This window comes from Dryobates pubescens, chromosome 8, assembly GCF_014839835.1.
Source record: "Dryobates pubescens isolate bDryPub1 chromosome 8, bDryPub1.pri, whole genome shotgun sequence".
Classification (NCBI taxonomy): Eukaryota; Metazoa; Chordata; class Aves; order Piciformes; family Picidae; genus Dryobates; species Dryobates pubescens.
The window spans coordinates 44,028,600-44,046,034 of NC_071619.1; the positions used below are offsets into that span (position 1 = coordinate 44,028,600).

The following is a 17,435-nucleotide window of genomic DNA, read 5'->3' on the forward strand; positions in this document are numbered from 1 at the left end:
ATAGAAGTATTCCTAATAGAGCCAGTGAATTCACAGTTTGGAGCCTTCCATAGCAGCCATAATGTTCTTATTTGGTGCTAAATGTCCACAGAGACTGTAAAGAGATTTTTACTAAACTCTTAAAGGTTTAGTAGCACACCATTTCTTTAGGAGGAAGGCTGATATTAAAATGGACCTCTGTATTCCTATAGCAGAAAATGCTTTGATAGTTTGTAAAAAGAGTGGGGTTTTTTTCCACACAATCCTGTTTTAGTTGAAGAACTCTAGGTTTTTTTAAGTATTCCATAGTAATTTCCTTCCCCATCTCTTCACCTCTTGTTTAGTTTCTTATTACTAAAAGCAAGGATGATAAGGATGTTCTACATTTGCTAGAGGAAGCTTGGGAAAAAAAGCCCCAACTCAAAATTTAGCTATCTTTAGGCAGAGCACTTTGTGAGGGAGATTTTTCTTGTCCAAGCTTAAAATGAAAGAGGATGGGAGAAGGTGAGATGTGCAGCTGATTATCCAGACTAGCCCAGAATCAATTAAGGAAGGCAGTGAGAACTTTCCCCAGCACTTTATTTCCATTTTTAAAATTTTTTGGGGGGCAAAGAATTTATTTGGAAGTGCAGTAATTTGTGGTGGAGTGTCCTCTGTGAATCTTCTGCTGAATGTGAAAAGGGGTTTGACAGTTCAGGAAGAATGGGATTGCTTGCTATGATTCATAATAAGCTTCACCTTTCAAACAGGCTCTGCACTGAAGGTCAGTATTACAGTTCCCTGTTGTCTAGGATACATGTGTGTAGTGGTTTGAGCCTTAACTGGGAGTTAAGAGCTCAGGTGGGGGCAAGGCTGAGAATCTCTCCCCTGCTCCCCTGCTCCTCCCCCTCCTCCCTCCCAACAGAGAGGGGGAAAAAAGGGAAAGGGAAGGAGCAAATCCACCAAGTAATAATTTGGAGTTGGCCTGGAAGTAGAGAGGTAAAGAGTTTTCTTTAAACACTATATATATAACAATAGCAGGAAAGGTTCACAAGGGCAAGGAACAAGGATGGATGGGAGTGGGACAAAGAAAAGTGGTCGTGGAGCCTGATTGCTCCGACCGGCTTGTGCCAGGGATGGAAAAAGCCGCTGAGTAACTGTAAATGCGAATAAAGGCTCGGTGAGAAGTTGTGAGGTTCTTCTGGTGACCAGGATGTCCCAACGAGTCCACGAAGAATTCACACTGCAGGAGAAGGACTCTGTGTCGCTGGGAGGCTCCACCGGCTGAGGAAGAACTGGAATGGACTAATACTTGAGCCTGAAGGAGAGACTGTGTGGAAGGAGGCCCAGAGGAAGACACGGACTCTCGCTAGGCATGTCATCAGAAGAGTTCCACTTGATGATATGTTTTGGGTGCAGGGATTATGGTATGGAGTAAGGGGTGGCGTGTGGTGGTTTAGGCTGGGTGCCGGCCCCTGGTGCCACCACACAGGCCACACCTGGGATGTCCCAAGTGGGGGCCCAGCCCAGTGGGTGGTCACAGGAAGCCAGGTATTCCATTCCCATAATGCCCTGCTCCCCTGTAAAATGTCAGCGAGGGCCCTCCCTTTCTCTTTCTTCCCTCATCACCACCTAGTAGCTGGGGAGAGATGTCCAAGGCTGGGGGGATGGGCAGTCTCAGATCTGGCCAGCTGAGATTAGCCTAGCAGTGGAGGGGGGAGAAGAAAGAGCCCTGGGGGTCTTGGTTGTACCCTCAGGTGGGGATGGGATATTTTCTGGTTGTGCTTTGGGATCTCTTTTGTCACTGTGCTTCTGGCTCTCTGTAAACATTGACTGCTTCTATTGGAATGTTCCACCACTTTTGCAGTCTGTTTGTCTGAGTCTTTCTTTTGCCTGTGGTGGGAAAATTGGTCACTCAACCCACTACAATATGTTAGCCAAATTAGCAGGAGCTGTAACCCTTATTAAGACTAGATTATTAGAAGAAACTGTATGGCAACATCTTCTTTTTCAAGGGGAATTACTGAAAGATTTTACTTATCTTGTCAGATTGCTGCTTGTATTGAGGAGAGCTCTAAACAGGTTCTTGCTTGTAGGTATGGAAGCATTAGCAGGCAGATTTTCAGAAAAGCTGATGGTGTCGTCACGCTGTAACAGCCAAAGACACGCTCACAGCTCTCAGTCAGTGGCTGATAAGCATCAAGGTAACATGACATCTAAACTCCGGTGTCATTATTCTCTACCTTCTTCTGGATGCTCACAGAGCAAAGCACAGGGAGCAGCACGTTTCTGGTGTTATGACAATTCAATTTCTGTCACTGATTTTGGTCTGCACAGTCACAGTTAAAGTCTCGGTGCTGAAGAAAAAATCCAGTTCCAGGATTTTAGGAACTCAAAAGGAGTGGTGGGGAAAGTGCTTTGATTTCTCATAAAGTTTATCTATCTGATTACTCCTGTTGGATCACTGCTAGCACTGGGTAATGGGATGAATCAGTGATGGATGACTGCTGATCACTGATGATCACTAGCAATTGGACAACCAAGTATACAGCCCATGGAAAATTGGCTGTGTGGTGAACATAAGCCATAAACCATAAACCTAAAGCTGCAGTATCTACATTAGTACCCTAAAGCTGTCTCATGGTGGACAGCTCAGTTTCTGGGGATCATCCTTTTAACCACATGAAAACAAAATCATAGCCTATGCCACTGACTGAGTAGCTTCAATTAATGAAAAATTACCTTTTTGGGGTCTCCTGAACAGAATAGAATAGAATAGAATAGAATTAACCAGGTTGGAAAAGACCTTCAAGATCATTGAGTCCAACCTCCCACCCAACACCATCTAATCGACTGAATCATGGCATCAAGTGCCTCATCCAGGCTCTTCCTCTGTAGCTCTTAGACAACATATGTACAGTGCAAGCAGCTGCATTTGCTTGTTCCAAAAGAAAAAATAACACTAAACCTCAGGCTACTGTCATAGAGGACTGCATCCACAGAGACAACAAAGTGTGACTTCCTATGTGCTCTCTGTTGGAGACTACTGATACTGAAAAAGCAAGGCACAAATTGTTATGGAGAGAGCATTTAGTCTGATTTTATTGGGCATGTGTTCTAGTATAACAGTTTTCCAGAGTGGCCAATATCTTTGCTAGTTGAAATTATGACTCATTCAATCAAATGTTTATAAACAGGCATAGTTATTTCTCATCTGAGTGGCTGTACTGAACTAACAGAAGCATGCATTTTATAACAACAGGCCCTTACTGATTGTATGATCTTAACAAATCTGTAATTGTTATAAATAAATATGGAAAAAGTTAGAGGACAATTCCAGGTTTAGATCCAGAAAAAATGAATAGTGTGGACAAAATATTTTTCCCAGCTCACTCATCTTTTGATTACTACTTTGCTTTGCTACAGACTGTTGATAAGGGAAAGACATATAGGCAGGTCCCTTTACTGCTGCATCATTCAGCATTTGTGAATGTTCTCACTGTGATAATTTGAACCATTTCCAAAATGACTTTTGATTTGTGCCTATTCTGCCTGTTTGGGGGTGGCCATTCTGCGTCTCTCTTCACAGCAAGCTCTCTCTTGAGAAGAGAAGACTGAGAGGGGATCTAATCAATATGTATAAACATCTGAAGGGGGTTGTCAAGTGGAGGGGACCAATCTCTTTTCTGTGGTGCATAATAATAAGACAAGGAACAAAACCTGAACATCCTCAACATGAGGAGCAACTTCTTTACAGTGGGGGTGATGGAGCGCTGGAACAGACTGCCCAGAGGGGTTGTGGAGTCTCCTTCTCTGGAGACTTTCAAAACCTGCCTGGATGCAGTCCTGTGTGGACAACCTTAGGTGATCCTGCTTTGGCAGGTGGGGTGGGCTTGATGATCTCTGGAGGTCCATTCCAACCTCTAACGTTCTGTGATTCTGTGATGATTAGAAGAGCAGTGGCTATAAACATGCAATGGCAGAGCCTGTGCAGCATTTTAGTTTTCTCTCCTGTTTTCATACAGCATGGCAAGCTTCTGTGCTATTAGCAAACAATGCCAAGTCAGAACAGACTCTAACATTCTTTTTTATAGCGTTTATCCCACTGTAATTCCTCATGTTCGTAATTAAAGCAACATATACCTGGCTCATATGTGGTGTCTGAAATACCTTGTTGCAGTGTCATATTTATTAGTTTTTATCCTCTTGATTTGTGATTTTTAAAATACAGTGTCCCACCTGGTATTTATTCTTTGTTCTGCAGGAGATAACTAGGGATAAGGTACCTGGGTAATAAAGCTGATAACAAAAAGGAAGGCGAGGTCCCTATGGGAACGGGAGAGCATCTTGCCAAGGTACTATACTTAGAAGGGAACTCCTTAGAAAACTTGAGGGTGAAAGTTTTAAAATGGAGTGCGAATGTGTCAAAATTAAAAAACCCACAGATCAGTTTTAAAGTGACAACTATTTTTAAGGATTAGAGCCTCATTACACTCAGTGATATAAGTGCTGATAATTATAGTAGTTATAAAACTGTCTAGATTTAAAAAGCAGAGTGGTGCAAAAAATATTTCAGGCTTATCTCTCACCACTCTTTGCTCTCTCCCTCCTCTCTTTTCCTTTGTTCTCTTTCTTTCTATTTTCCCCCCTCCCTTCTCTTTTAGTCTCTCTCTTCTTTCTTTTCTCTGCAAATGGGTTCTTAACAGATAATTTTTTCCCTCCTACCTCATGTAAAACCACAGAAGACCATCTGTTATTCCTGCGGTAGAAGGAGAAAACATGTTTACTTTTAGCATATAAAATACATCAAATGCATATAGCTTGAACACCAATACACCCAGAATATCTCAATATTCCTGAGAGAATAACTGAACTGGGAAGAATTTACCTAAACTAAACAAGGTGCTGGGTTTTACATATGTCCTTGTTTCTTCTTTGAGAGCAGATTTACAGCTCTGCTTGCTGGTAACCAAAAAGGAGATTGTCAAATAAATGCACTGAACTGTTCTTAGTTTATAGGAAAGGTTGATGCTAAGCACCTCTGAAAGAATTATGAAAGATCTCTTCTTTTCTCGTTTTGGTTATTCATACACCGTTTTACAAGTATACCTCCATTTCCAGGTTTGCATCCATTATTGTATGTTTGTAGGGGTGCAATATCAGCCTTGAATACATAGAATACATAGAATAAACCAGGTTGGAAGAGACCTTCAAGATCATCGCGTCCAACCCATCAACCAATCCAACACCACCCAAACAACTAACCCACGGCACCAAGCACCCCATCAAGTCTTCTCCTGAAAACCTCCAGTGATGGCGACTCCACCACCTCCCCAGGCAGCCCATTCCAATGTGCAATCACTCTCTCTGTATAGAACTTTTTCCTAACATCCACCCTGAACCTCCCCTGACGCAGCCTCTTGTTCTGGTACTGGCCGCCTGGGAGAAGAGACCAACATCCGTCTGTCTACAACCTCCCTTCAGGTAGTTGTAGAGAGCAATAAGGTCACCCCTGAGTCTCCTCTTCTCCAGGCTAAGCAACCCCAGCTCCCTCAGCCTCTCCTCGTAGGGCTTATGTTCCAAACCCCTCACCAACTTTGTTGCTCTTCTTTGGACTCGTTCCAGCAAGTCAACATCCTTCCTAAACTGAGGGGCCCAGAACTGGACATCCCTTAACTGCTCCATCCCTTAAAGCATGCCCCTTTATTTTCTTGTCTGCATGGAAATGCAGATAGTTTGGAGACCCTGGAGGCCAGAAGGGATACCACAGTGTCATTCTCAATGCTTCAGTGAAAAAGCACATAACACACAAATGCTAAATGGACAGGTAATTATTCTAACACACAGAGCTCACAGCCCACCAGGACATTCTAACAAGTCATACAAGAAAAAAAAATGTTTTCCATAAGTAAAGCAAAGCAAGCTGTCAAATGAAAGATGGGGATCAGCAAATGGATGGATCTGAATGGCTAATTTGCATATTTCAGCATGCTCCCTGATGTAGCTCTGGGAACGATTAATGACAATCCCCTATTTGGAAAGCAGAGCTACACTCGCTGAGCTGGTAGTGAGAAGTAATTTCAATGAAATATTAGTTCTTGCTAAATAGTTATGTAATGCCTTTGGAACCACATACCACCACTCTCTCTATTAGTGAATGCAGCTGAATTACTTATTTTGTGAATAATTCCATGAACTACTCTCTAAAGATCCCAAATGCATGGGACCAGATGCTGAGTTGATAGAAACAATGCAAGCTGTACTTGGTGAATACAACACGATACCTGTTCTCACGCAGACAAAGAACCACATTAGTCTATTGACCCTGAATCCCAACAGTTCCTATGAACTGTTCCAAGTTCTTGTAGAATGGGATGGATTTTATCTAGAATTTTCTGGGATCATAGATAAATGTGTGGCATTCCAGCCCCGCTGTTTTGCTCTGCTTCAGTCCCACAAGTCTCTGTACTACAAATTTGGTCAGAAATCCAAGGTCTCACATGCAAGATGAACAGCACAGTTCATTATTAAAAAGAAGAATGGAAGCCTGAAGGGAGTCCTTCCGGTTCCTAATAAGGGAGCTGTTCTCCTCAGAGCAGTACTGCTTTACAGGACAGAAATTGCCCAGCTCCCTCTGACAATGCATTTTCCTCCCCATTTTTAAGATGTCTGCTGATTTCACAGTATCACAGTATCACTAAGGTTGGAAGAGACCTCAAGGATCATCGAGTCCAACCTGTCCCAACAGACCTCATGACTAGACCATGGCACCAAGTGCCACATCCAATCTTGAACACTCTTGAACACCTCCAGGGATGGTGACTCCACCACCTCCCTGGGCAGCACATCCCAATGACAAACGACTCGCTCGGTGAAGAACTTTCTCCTCACCTCGAGTCTAAACCTCCCCTGGCACAGCTTGAGACTGTGTCCCCTTGTTCTGGTGCTGGTTGCCTGGGAGAAGAGACCAACCCCCTCCTGTCTACAACCACCTTTCAGGTAGTTGTAGAGGGCAATGAGGTCTCCCCTGAGCCTCCTCTTCTCCAGGCTAAACAACCCCAGCTCCCTCAGCCTCTCCTCACAGGGCTGTGCTCAAGGCCTCTCCCCGGCCTTGTTGCCCTTCTCTGGACACATTCAAGTGTCTCAATGTCCTTCTTAAACTGAGGGGCCCAGAACTGGACACAGGACTCAAGGTGTGGCCTAACCAATGCAGAGTCCAGGGACACAATGACTTCCCTGCTCCTGCTGGCCACACTATTCTTGATGCAGGCCAGGATGCCATTGGCCTTCTTGGCCACCTGGGCACACTGCTGGCTCATGTTTAGGCGGCTGTCAATCAGCACCCCCAGGTCCCTCTCTGTTTGGCAGCTCTCAGCCACTCTGACCCCAGCCTGTAGCTCTGCATGGGGTTGCTGTGGCCAAAGTGCAGCCCCTGGCACTTGGACTTGTTAAATGCCATGCCAGATTTGTATATAAGATTTTAAAATGAGGTAATTGCCAGTGTTCTCCCAGGCTCAACAACTGATTTGTGGATGGAGATGGATGGACTTTCCTGTCTTGTGTTCTGTTTCCTGCTACTTTGTTTTCTTTGTGTATGCTATCAATTAATGTTTTCCCCCTAGTTCAAAGGGATGACACTTTGTATTTCCACAAATAAGAAATGAAAATCAGTTGGGTTTAAATTGTTGTCTTTCACCAATGGAATTTCTTGAAGAGTCTGTTCAGATTCATGCCAACATAAATGATGTCATCACTGAGAGTTCTCCTCAGAGCTAAGGAGTTTTATTTCAAACTTCTGTTTGTGTAGCTAGCAAATTTTGTCAAGGAACATTTCTAAGACAAACAAGAGAATGGTAGTTACAATGCTGCAAACATTGTAGAGAACACTTCAAAAAACTCCACCAGTAAAGTACCCATTGGACACTAACACTGCCACTTTCTGTGCTTCATCAGCACCCAGAAAATGCCAAAGTGCTTCAATCCTGATGATCACGAGAAGAAACCATACACCAGTGACAGCACATTCAAAGCTGACATGTTAAACATTCAAGCACTCTGGCGCTGAAAAAACAAACTACTTTATGCATGAACTGCCTTTCCTCACTGTTTGTCTTCAGAATTTCATGATACAAATAAGGTTTAGATTATATATTAGAAGAAGCTTCTTCACTGAAAGGATTCTCAGAGAGTGGAACAGGCTTCCCTGTGGTTGATTCCCCATCCCTAGAGGTGTTTCAAAGACACAGAGCTGTGGTGCTGAGGGACGTGGTTAAGCACAGGACTTGGCAGAGTTTTGTAATGGTTGGAATCGATGATCTTAAAAGTCTTTTCCATCTGAAATGATTCTAGGAGTCTATGAATTTCAACAGTATGGTGATCTGCTGGAGGGTAGAGAGGCTCTGCAGAGGGACCTCGACAGGCTGGGCAGATGGGCAGAGTCCAAGGGCAGGAGATTTAACACATCCAAGTGCTGGGTTCTGCACATTGGCCACAGCAACCCCAGGCAGAGCTACAGGCTGGGGTCAGAGTGGCTGGAGAGCAGTCAGGCTGAGAGAGACCTGGGGGTGCTGGTTGACGGTAGACTGAACATGAGCCTGCAGTGTGCCCAGGCAGCTAAGAAGGCCAATGGCATCCTGGCCTGCATCAGGAACAGTGTGGCCAGCAGGAGCAGGGAGGTCATTCTGCCCCTGTACACTGCACTGGTTAGGCCGCACCTCGAGTACTGTGTCCAGTTCTGGGCCCCTCAGTTTAGGAAGGAGGTTGACTTGCTGGAACGAGTCCAGAGAAGAGCAACAAAGTTGGTGAGGGGTTTGGAACATAAGCCCTACGAGGAGAGGCTGAGGGAGCTGGGGTTGCTTAGCCTGGAGAAGAGGAGACTCAGGGGTGACCTTATTACTCTCTACAACTACCTGAAGGGAGGTTGTAGACAGATGGATGTTGGTCTCTTCTCCCAGGCAGCCAGTACCAGAACAAGAGGACACAGTCTCAGGCTGCGCCAGAGGAGGTTCAGGGTGGATGTTAGGAAAAAGTTCTATACAGAGGGAGTGATTGCCCATTGGAATGGGCTGCCTGGGGAGGTGGTGGAGTCGCCATCACTGGAGGTGTTCAGGAGAAGACTTGATGGGGTGCTTGGTGCCGTGGGGTAGTTGTTTGGGTGGTGTTGGATTGGTTGATGGGTTGGACGCGATGATCTTGAAGGTCTCTTCCAACCTGGTTTATTCTATGTATGTATGTATGTAAAAACAAAACCAAACCTACAGACTGAAACTTGAATGCTTGTGGTATTAAATGGAGGGCATGTAGTAATACCACAGAGGCCATGCAGGTGAGGCTCAGTGTTAGACCTTGTGAAAGTAGACAGATGTCTATTTTGGAGAGAGTTATTACTATTATTTGCCAGGTTTCTTTTGCCATCACAGCTGCCAGGTCAGGCTTTTGTGCAGATGATCTTGTGTATTTGCATTCATTTCAAAAGGCTTCAGCTAAAGTCCCAAGAATGTCTTTAGGGCATGATCCATTGGTCTTACCTGCACAGCTCTCAGGGGCTACAAAAGAAAAAGTGCAGGCTGACGGTGAAAGAAGGTGCAGAAAATTTTCACAAGTCAAAAATCAAGCAGAATGAATTTGTTGCCATTTTGTGCTGAGGTTTTTAACTGGTCATTTGGTGGCACATTGGTCACAAATGGCTGAATACAGAATCACTGCTGCTGAAGCTTTCCAAGATATTTTTTTCCCTTTTAAAGGCACTGGAATTATTTTCAGGTGTGTTCAGTAGTGCACTGATTGCCTCATCATTGCAAGTTAAGCAAGACCTCCGAACTTTGCAGAGCCTGTTTGCATTTGAGTGTGAGGGATCAAGCTCTTGCCACACAAGCAGCTGTATTGAATACCTGCAAAGAAACGCAGGTAGGTGTTGTTCGGGAGACGCACTTGGGTTACTTTTGTTCCTCAGATTGCTCGTGTTCCTCTCTTACTGTTAGCTCTAGAATGAAAGGGCAATTTCCCCTAAGGCTATTTCTGTTCCTTTATTTGTGTATTTCATTTTCAATGAAAAAAATATGTTTCATATTTTTAAAGCTGGAGTGAAATACTGCACAACTTTCATGTCAATGGCCTTTCTGTTTGAGTCTAGCATTACAATTTGATATTCTGTGAATGCAGTGCCTATTCTGGATACAATACCAAAAAGCCTGTGCTTCACTTAGCTAGCTAAGAGTTCTGTGAATTCTCTATCTGTGAGTTCAGAGTGTGAGTTCTGTATGTGCCTGACTTCTTTGTCACTAATGTAAGGAAAATTTAATATCATAGTATCATAGTATCAGTCAGGGTTGGAAGGGACCACAAGGATCATCTAGTTCCAACCCCCCTGCCCGCCATGGGCAGGGACACCCCACACTAGATCAGCCTGGCCACAGCCTCATCCAGCCTGGGCTTAAACACCTCCAGGGACAGGGCCCCAACCACCTCCCTGGACAACCCATTCCAGGGCTTCACCACTCTCATGGGGAAGAACTTCCTCCTCCCCTCCAGCCTGAATCTCCCCACCTCCAGCTTCATTCCATTCCCCCTAGTACTATCACTACCTGAGATCCTGAGAAGTCCCTCCCCAGCCTTCTTGAATATGATCCAGAAGTTCCTCTTCACAACAAAGACAGAGGAGTCTTGGGAAACTTTATTTGAATAAAGGGAGAGTCCACGGGACAGTTCTCTGTGGGGTCTCTCAGATTGCTAGAAAGCACAGTTTCCCTTTTATCCTAAATTCCTGGATGCAAATTTCCCTCTCCCTTTCCCCGCTGGCTGAGGTATTCAGGACTTGCAGTCTTCCCGATGCACCTACTACCCCTTCACATGTAACCCACCTTCCTTTGAATTTGGTTCTTCACTTCTCTGGGTGAAGAAGATAATATTTAGCCTTCGCTCTGTCCTAACAGTTCAGAGGTTCAGGCTGTGTTCATTGTCTGCTGTCTTCAGACAGCGCCCCCACTGATTTACAGCAGACCCCAGATAAGGCCCTTAGCAGAGGCTATTTGTGATTGACATACACATAGAAAAGGTGAACTGTCTGGTTCTTTCTTTGTTATTTCAGCTACCTCTTTGCCAATTCTTCATTTTGTAAAGACATTGCTCACATTAATCCTATCACTAATGACAGAGTGAATTCTTAAGTGAGTTGGATAGGAACATACAGTGATGAATTATTTGTTCTTTTTAAACTGGCCTGTTGCCTGACCTTGTTGCTCTAACTGAGTAGTTGCTCAGGTTCATAGAAAGCCTTGCACAACCTAATGAAGCTCTGTATAGACACAGAATAATATGAATTGTTGCTGGGAAGGCTGAGGGCCTGGGATGTTGTGATGGTTCTTGCAGGAAGTTCTTGAATGTTTGGAGAAACATGCTTGGAAATGGATGCTACCGAGTCCCTGCAGCAGAGCATTGGATGTGTTATTTTCTTTCCTCTGCTCATTACATCTCAGATTCTGCTATCTGCCTGGTAGCTGGGAGTGAGGGAGAGGTGGATTGTTGAACTTGCATAAAGGCTATGGGTGAATCTGTACCCTCTGAACTGCTTACAGAGGTGATAACACTGCTATCGAATTGGCAGATCTTTAATATTGTTGCTGAAGTTAGTGAAATTTTGTGAGTGTTAATTGATATGTGAAAGATAATTGATAAATGTCTAGGCAGGCACATGCAGATTTGTTTAGCTCCAACCTCAAAAATACCACATGGAAAGTATGGCTTTGAGTTGCTGTAATATACAATAAATGCTAACCATCAGCACCAGCTGCACTTGTCTAAATAGCTGAACAAAACCAGTTTGTGGTGGGGCCACCGTAGTTCTACTTTTTTGTACATTTCCTTGGTAGTTTGCAAACTGCTGTCATTTTCTCTTAATCTCTGGGAAATGTTATAGGTTTGGGTGGAATGTTATTTTGTTTTGATCTCATTAAGGATATTATTGGCTATTTTCTCAGAAGTGTTGCTTCTTTTCCCTAGGATTTTCACAGAAGAAGAGGATGAGGTGAAAGAGGGAACCGTCGAACTTCAATCTGATATGAATAAAAAGTCCTGCTGTAGCAGGTCATAAAATGCTGGGATATGTTGAGACAAGTCATGCATTTATACAGCACTATGTGGCTTGCTGTATCTTCCAAATATTCTTCTGCTGTGTTCTATGTGTAGGTGTAAGTGAAACTTAGAATCCCAGTATGCTTTGATCTTCACTTTTAAAAATAACATCTTTGGTTAGTTGACAATTTATTTGGGATAGTAACAGTCATTCATTCTGTTTGACACCTAACACCACTGAATCCTGCTTTGTGATCAGGCTTGTAGAAGCTGCCACTTTACTGATAATAAGAAATAATTTTATAGGAAGAAAACTACTTGGATTGTGAAGTAAATTCTTACTGGTGTGGATGGATCTTCTGAATATTTCTGTTTATTTCAGTGCCCTTTTAGCTTCTGATTTTGTGCTGACCTCAGTTACAGTTTTCTTCAAATGGAATAGTTAGCTGGTCCATTGTTCAAAAGCAACACAGCAGCAATTGCAATGTACAAGATGATGTTTTAAAGCTTAGAGTGAAATACAGATGAACAAAGCATTGAGGATCCATGAAGATTTTAATAAGTAGCATTAATTCATTTGTACTACACATAGTTGTGTATGAGTCCTTGGTAAAAAACTCTTCCTCCAAGTTAGATGTGATGAATTCGGTATGTTTAGACAGGTCCCTGTGATTCCATACAGGCTTGCCTGAGCTGTTGTCAAATAAGCTGGCATGTTTCCATGATGAGGTGGTGCTATGCCAACATCTAACTTAGTTTGAAGAAACAATAAACTTATCATAGTGCAGTGCTAGTGAGCACTGTACACTAAGCAAAGCAGCCTCTTCATCACTCTTGGCATGACTGTGTTGCTTTGTATTGCAGAGCTTTCTCTGAACTTCTGCTTGCCTATGATGTCCAGTAGAAGTTTCAAAGCAATCTGTGGCCAGCTTGAATATTCAGATCAATTCACTGTCATTACTGCTGGTTGAAGACACATCCCTACATAGGAAGCTGTCCTGGGTTTGGCTGGCATAGGGTTAATTTTTACAAGAAGCTGGGAGGGGCCGCAGCCGGGATAGCAGGACCCAACCAGCCAGTGGGATGTTCCACACTGTACTGAGTCATGCCTGTTACATAAGGGGGAAAGCTGGCTCAGGGAAGTGGGCTTGAAGGGTGGAGAAACAAAAGCATCTGACAAAACACATTAAACCCATTTTGTTGCATGCACTCTTAATATTACCTAAATAGTCCATGGTCTATTTATTCACATGGTATATGTAAATCCTTCTGTTCAGCCTGTGGTGATCCTGATCATCTCTGAGAGACAGGTCAGGACTGTCGTGGGTCATGTTGAGTGATATGATTGTTTCACTGCTCACGAGATTAATTTGTATGCAGTGTTGTTGTGTATTAGTAAGCTTACCCCATGAGTGAGTGGGACAGAGGAGGACACTTTTTTTTCAGCTTCTGAGAATTCTGAATGTTATTGGGATATCCAGACCAGCACTGCGCTTGATGCTGTGTCTCCTAAACGTGTTCCAGGTCTTGTTTAGGGTTATACAATGTTACTTATATTTCAAGAATACCATGTAGAGACCTGCCCCTGAGGCTGGATGGTTATGAGCAGCAGGGTGTGTGGGAGGGTATGAGCAAGTGCCTGAGACAGTGATCACCTCCAATGTTTTGGAATTTTACTTGTGAGCAAGTGCAGAATCATCATAAACTAGTAAAATATTTGGGAAAAGTATGCTGTCAACTTGGCAGTTCTGGAGAGACACAGATGACTGTGATGTGCTGGGCCCCTGCCCATTCCTAGTGAGTCCTTTTCAACACTCTTCAGTTCCCTCAAGGGGAGAGGAGGTCTGTGGGCTCAAAGGCAGACTGACAGGCACTGCATTTACTCAGACCCCAACAGCAGGCGCTGCAGCTGCACCAGAGAACCAGCCTGTGCTGGTAGCAGTCACCCCAGTACAGAAAAGAAATATACCCAAAAAAATCAGTTTGCTTAGTGAAGGACAATGATGAACCAGGGTCATCAAGAGAATGGAAAGAAGAGCCAGAGGTGCTCACCCTAACCCTATCCCTGAGTGAAGCATGAGAAATGCAAAGGTATTTCAGCCACTGTCCAGGCAGGCACATTATCACCTGGTGGAATAATGAGACTATTAGTTTGGAATTGGAGGGTGCAGCTGGCGTCACTGTCTAGGATAGGGCATTGACAAAGCAATGGGAAAACAGGTGACTTCTGTCAGGCATGACAGAGGGACCCCTTCAGGAAAGATGTTACATATCAGCCAGGCAAGTGGACCACCATGGAGAGAAGTATCTGCTACCTGAGGGAATTAGCTGTCCTGGAGATGATTTATAGTTGTCAGAAAGGTGAGCAGTTATGTTCAGGTTCAGATGAAAGCCTATGCATGTGGCTCATGTGGTTGAATATTCTGCAAAGCACATCATCATCATGTGCCAGCTCATTGGCAGTAGTGTCCTGGAAAGATGGCCTGGGAAAAATGATGGGTGAGTTGGCTGGCTAGCTGCAGGAGCACAAGGGAAGTCTCTCTTCCTCCATAGAGACTTGTGTTCTGCCTGTGGAGGAGCTGTCCTGCGAGTTCCAGTAATTTAAAGAGCGCCTGTCCTATCCCTGACCTGTACAGTGCCATATCACAGCAGTCAGGAGTAAATGCTCCCCTGCCCAAGGGAGATAATCTGGGAGATACAGACCACAGGGTGCCCAATGTTTTTATTTACATGACTATTGTGACCATTTGAGGCTGTGCCTTTAAGAAAGGGACAGTGCTGGGACACTCTGGCTGAATATTTTGTAAAGATGGTATTCTCAGTGAATTTCAGTGGTAGATTGGTAGACTGCAGCTTTAAGTTTTAGTGCAGTTAGAATCTTGTTCAGTGTGTGTTCCTCTTTGCTCTCCCTTTCCAGCCTGTCTGCTTCTGGGCATCTAGCCAGAGCGACCCTGGATAAGATAAGCACTAATCCTGCATGTGCTTGGAGGCCTACTAACTTCTTCTTCCTTGAGAACTGTTTTTTTTCCTCTCTCTAACCCTCTTTGGGAAGAGAGGGAGGTAGGGGGAGAGAAGGGGGTACGGGGGGAACCCCCCTCTGCCCGGAGGAGGGGGTATTCCTGTATCTTTCTTTGCCGTATATGGCTGTGTATATATTGTAAATACTGTATATATTGTGTACACATATCCTGCAGTTTCCCAGTGCTTGTAAAATAGAGCATTTCCTTTGCTTTTCCGACTGAGGTAGCCGTGGGTGTTTTTTCTCTTAGTGGGGCAGGGAAAGCTGGGCCTTCTCTCTCAACCCACCACAACTATGTAGAGGACTTTGATCCTAAATTCAGGACTACCTGAGTTGCAAGAGAAAACAATCACTGATTGTCAGTTGGGGAGCCAAGGGAGGATCAGCAAAACTTGCTCACAGTTTCACAGCCCCATATAGTGAGTGTGAAAGTTGAATGGAGACTGGAGACCGACAGTCAACTACCATGGCCTGAATGAAGTTACACCTATCTCAAGTTCCAGCTATCTCTATACCTGCTTATGGATGGTGGTGAATGACCTATGGGGGCAACAGAAGTGGATCAGCTGACAGCACAGAGGGAAGCACATCTGGGCTACTGAATTATGGCGAGGTATTGCTGCTTGGGTAGAGAGCAGCAAGTGAACATATGTCACATAGATACCTTTGTACCCAGTATCTGGGTACAGAACATCTAAACAATCAGCAGGTGGATCAGACTGCGAAGATTGAAGTGGATCAGGGTGATTTGGACTGCCCACATAACGATGAATTATTTACACCTCAGTGGGTCCATGATGCCTCAGGTCATCAAGGAAGGGATACAACATGTAGATGGACGCAAGACTGAGGGGTGGCCTTGGCCATGGACATGATTACACAGGTTATCCATGACCATGAAATGTGTGTTTCAATCAACCAAGCCAAGTCGCCTCTGTGGTCTGAAGAGTGCTGGCTGAACTATAAATCTGGGGAAACCTGGCAGACTGACTACATCCCACTCCCACACACTTGCCGAGGTAAGTGCCACGTGCTCACAACAGCAGACGCAAACACTGGATATCCAGTGCTCCATGCCATGGCCCAAAACAACATCCTGGGCTTTAAAAAGCAAGTCATAGTGGCCACATGGTTCCCCAGAAAGAACTGAGTCAGACAATGGGACTAATTTTCAAAACATCCCCAAAGACATCTGGGCCAGTGAGCAGGGCATGCAGTGGGTGTATCTCTTCTCCATACTTCACTGGCCTCCAGGAAGGAGAAATGAGAAAATGGACTGCTAAAAATTAGCATGAGAGAAATGGAGGATGGGACCTTCATACACCACAATATGAGTTTAGCATAAGCCACCTGGTTAGTTCACACCAGAGGATCTGCCAATTGAGATGGCCTTGCTCAGTCAAAACTCCCACATACTGCAGAGGGGGATAAAGTCTCCATAGTGCACATGAAGAATGTATTAATAGAGACGGTCTGAGATAGTCTTGCTCCTGGCAAAGGCAAATCCATCCACAGGATTCTTTTGCTCAATGACTTGGGTACACCTGCTGGGTAATGTGGAAGGATGGAGAATTCCAGTGTGTAGCTCAAGGGGATTTAATTTGGGGTGAAAAGAGACAGCAAATGAAATAGTATGATGTTAATTTTTAAGTGACTCTGCCACTGTGACACTCACCACCCCAGCTGTAGTCCGTCATATCGATGGTATTACACAGTGAGAATCACTCAAATCAGTGAGGGATGGACTTTGAAGAAAATGAGCAAGGGGCAGCAGTGATGAAGCTTTAACTGGCTTCATCAGCTGGTACTCAGCAACATCCTTAAAATAACATCCTCAGCTCACAGGCTGTGCCAGTGTAAGGGGTTAATATAATCTTCCCACTCCCCTCTCTCCCCCACTGGCTGGGAATAACAGAAGGGAGACTGAGTTTTAGGTGAGACATATGATTTACTACTCTGTTGCAGGGATATCAGAAGATAGCAAAAGAGATGGGAAAAATGAATGGAAAACACCTGGCTGAACTCATGCAAATACCTGTGCCAGGCCCTCACACAACATTGAAACAGGAAAGAAAAAGCCTAGCACCTCACCCTGGAACAAGGACCTTTACAAACTACATAACTACATAACAAATAACTTTACAAACTATGTAACATCCCATGAGCCTCATGAATCTCAGCAACACCCACTTCTGTCACTGCAGCAGGCATTGCTCAGAATGGCATAGGGTCTAGGATATAGCTCAAACCAAACCAGCCACTTACGCCAGCCTTAAGCTCTGGATGCAGCATGCAACATTCCAACACCATCTCTCCTGCCCAGAAAGACTGTTATGACAAATGGAGCCCCAAAGGTATGGATTAAATTAACTCAATGCACATAGTAGAG

The 17,435-nt window shown here is 44.3% G+C and overlaps 1 protein-coding gene across 1 annotated transcript in view; it reads left to right on the forward strand.

Moving 5' to 3' along the window:
- The window catches only part of CRACR2A (calcium release activated channel regulator 2A), a 75,277-nt gene extending 63,231 nt beyond the window's left edge, over window positions 1-12,046 (forward strand). Inside the window, 6 exon segments of the mRNA XM_054163920.1 lie at window positions 2,055-2,104; window positions 2,107-2,162; window positions 3,984-3,987; window positions 4,234-4,313; window positions 10,091-10,173; window positions 11,956-12,046. Of these exon segments, the coding sequence (XP_054019895.1) occupies window positions 2,055-2,104; window positions 2,107-2,162; window positions 3,984-3,987; window positions 4,234-4,313; window positions 10,091-10,173; window positions 11,956-12,046 (364 nt within the window).
- The last annotated feature ends 5,389 nt before the right edge of the window (window positions 12,047-17,435 follow it).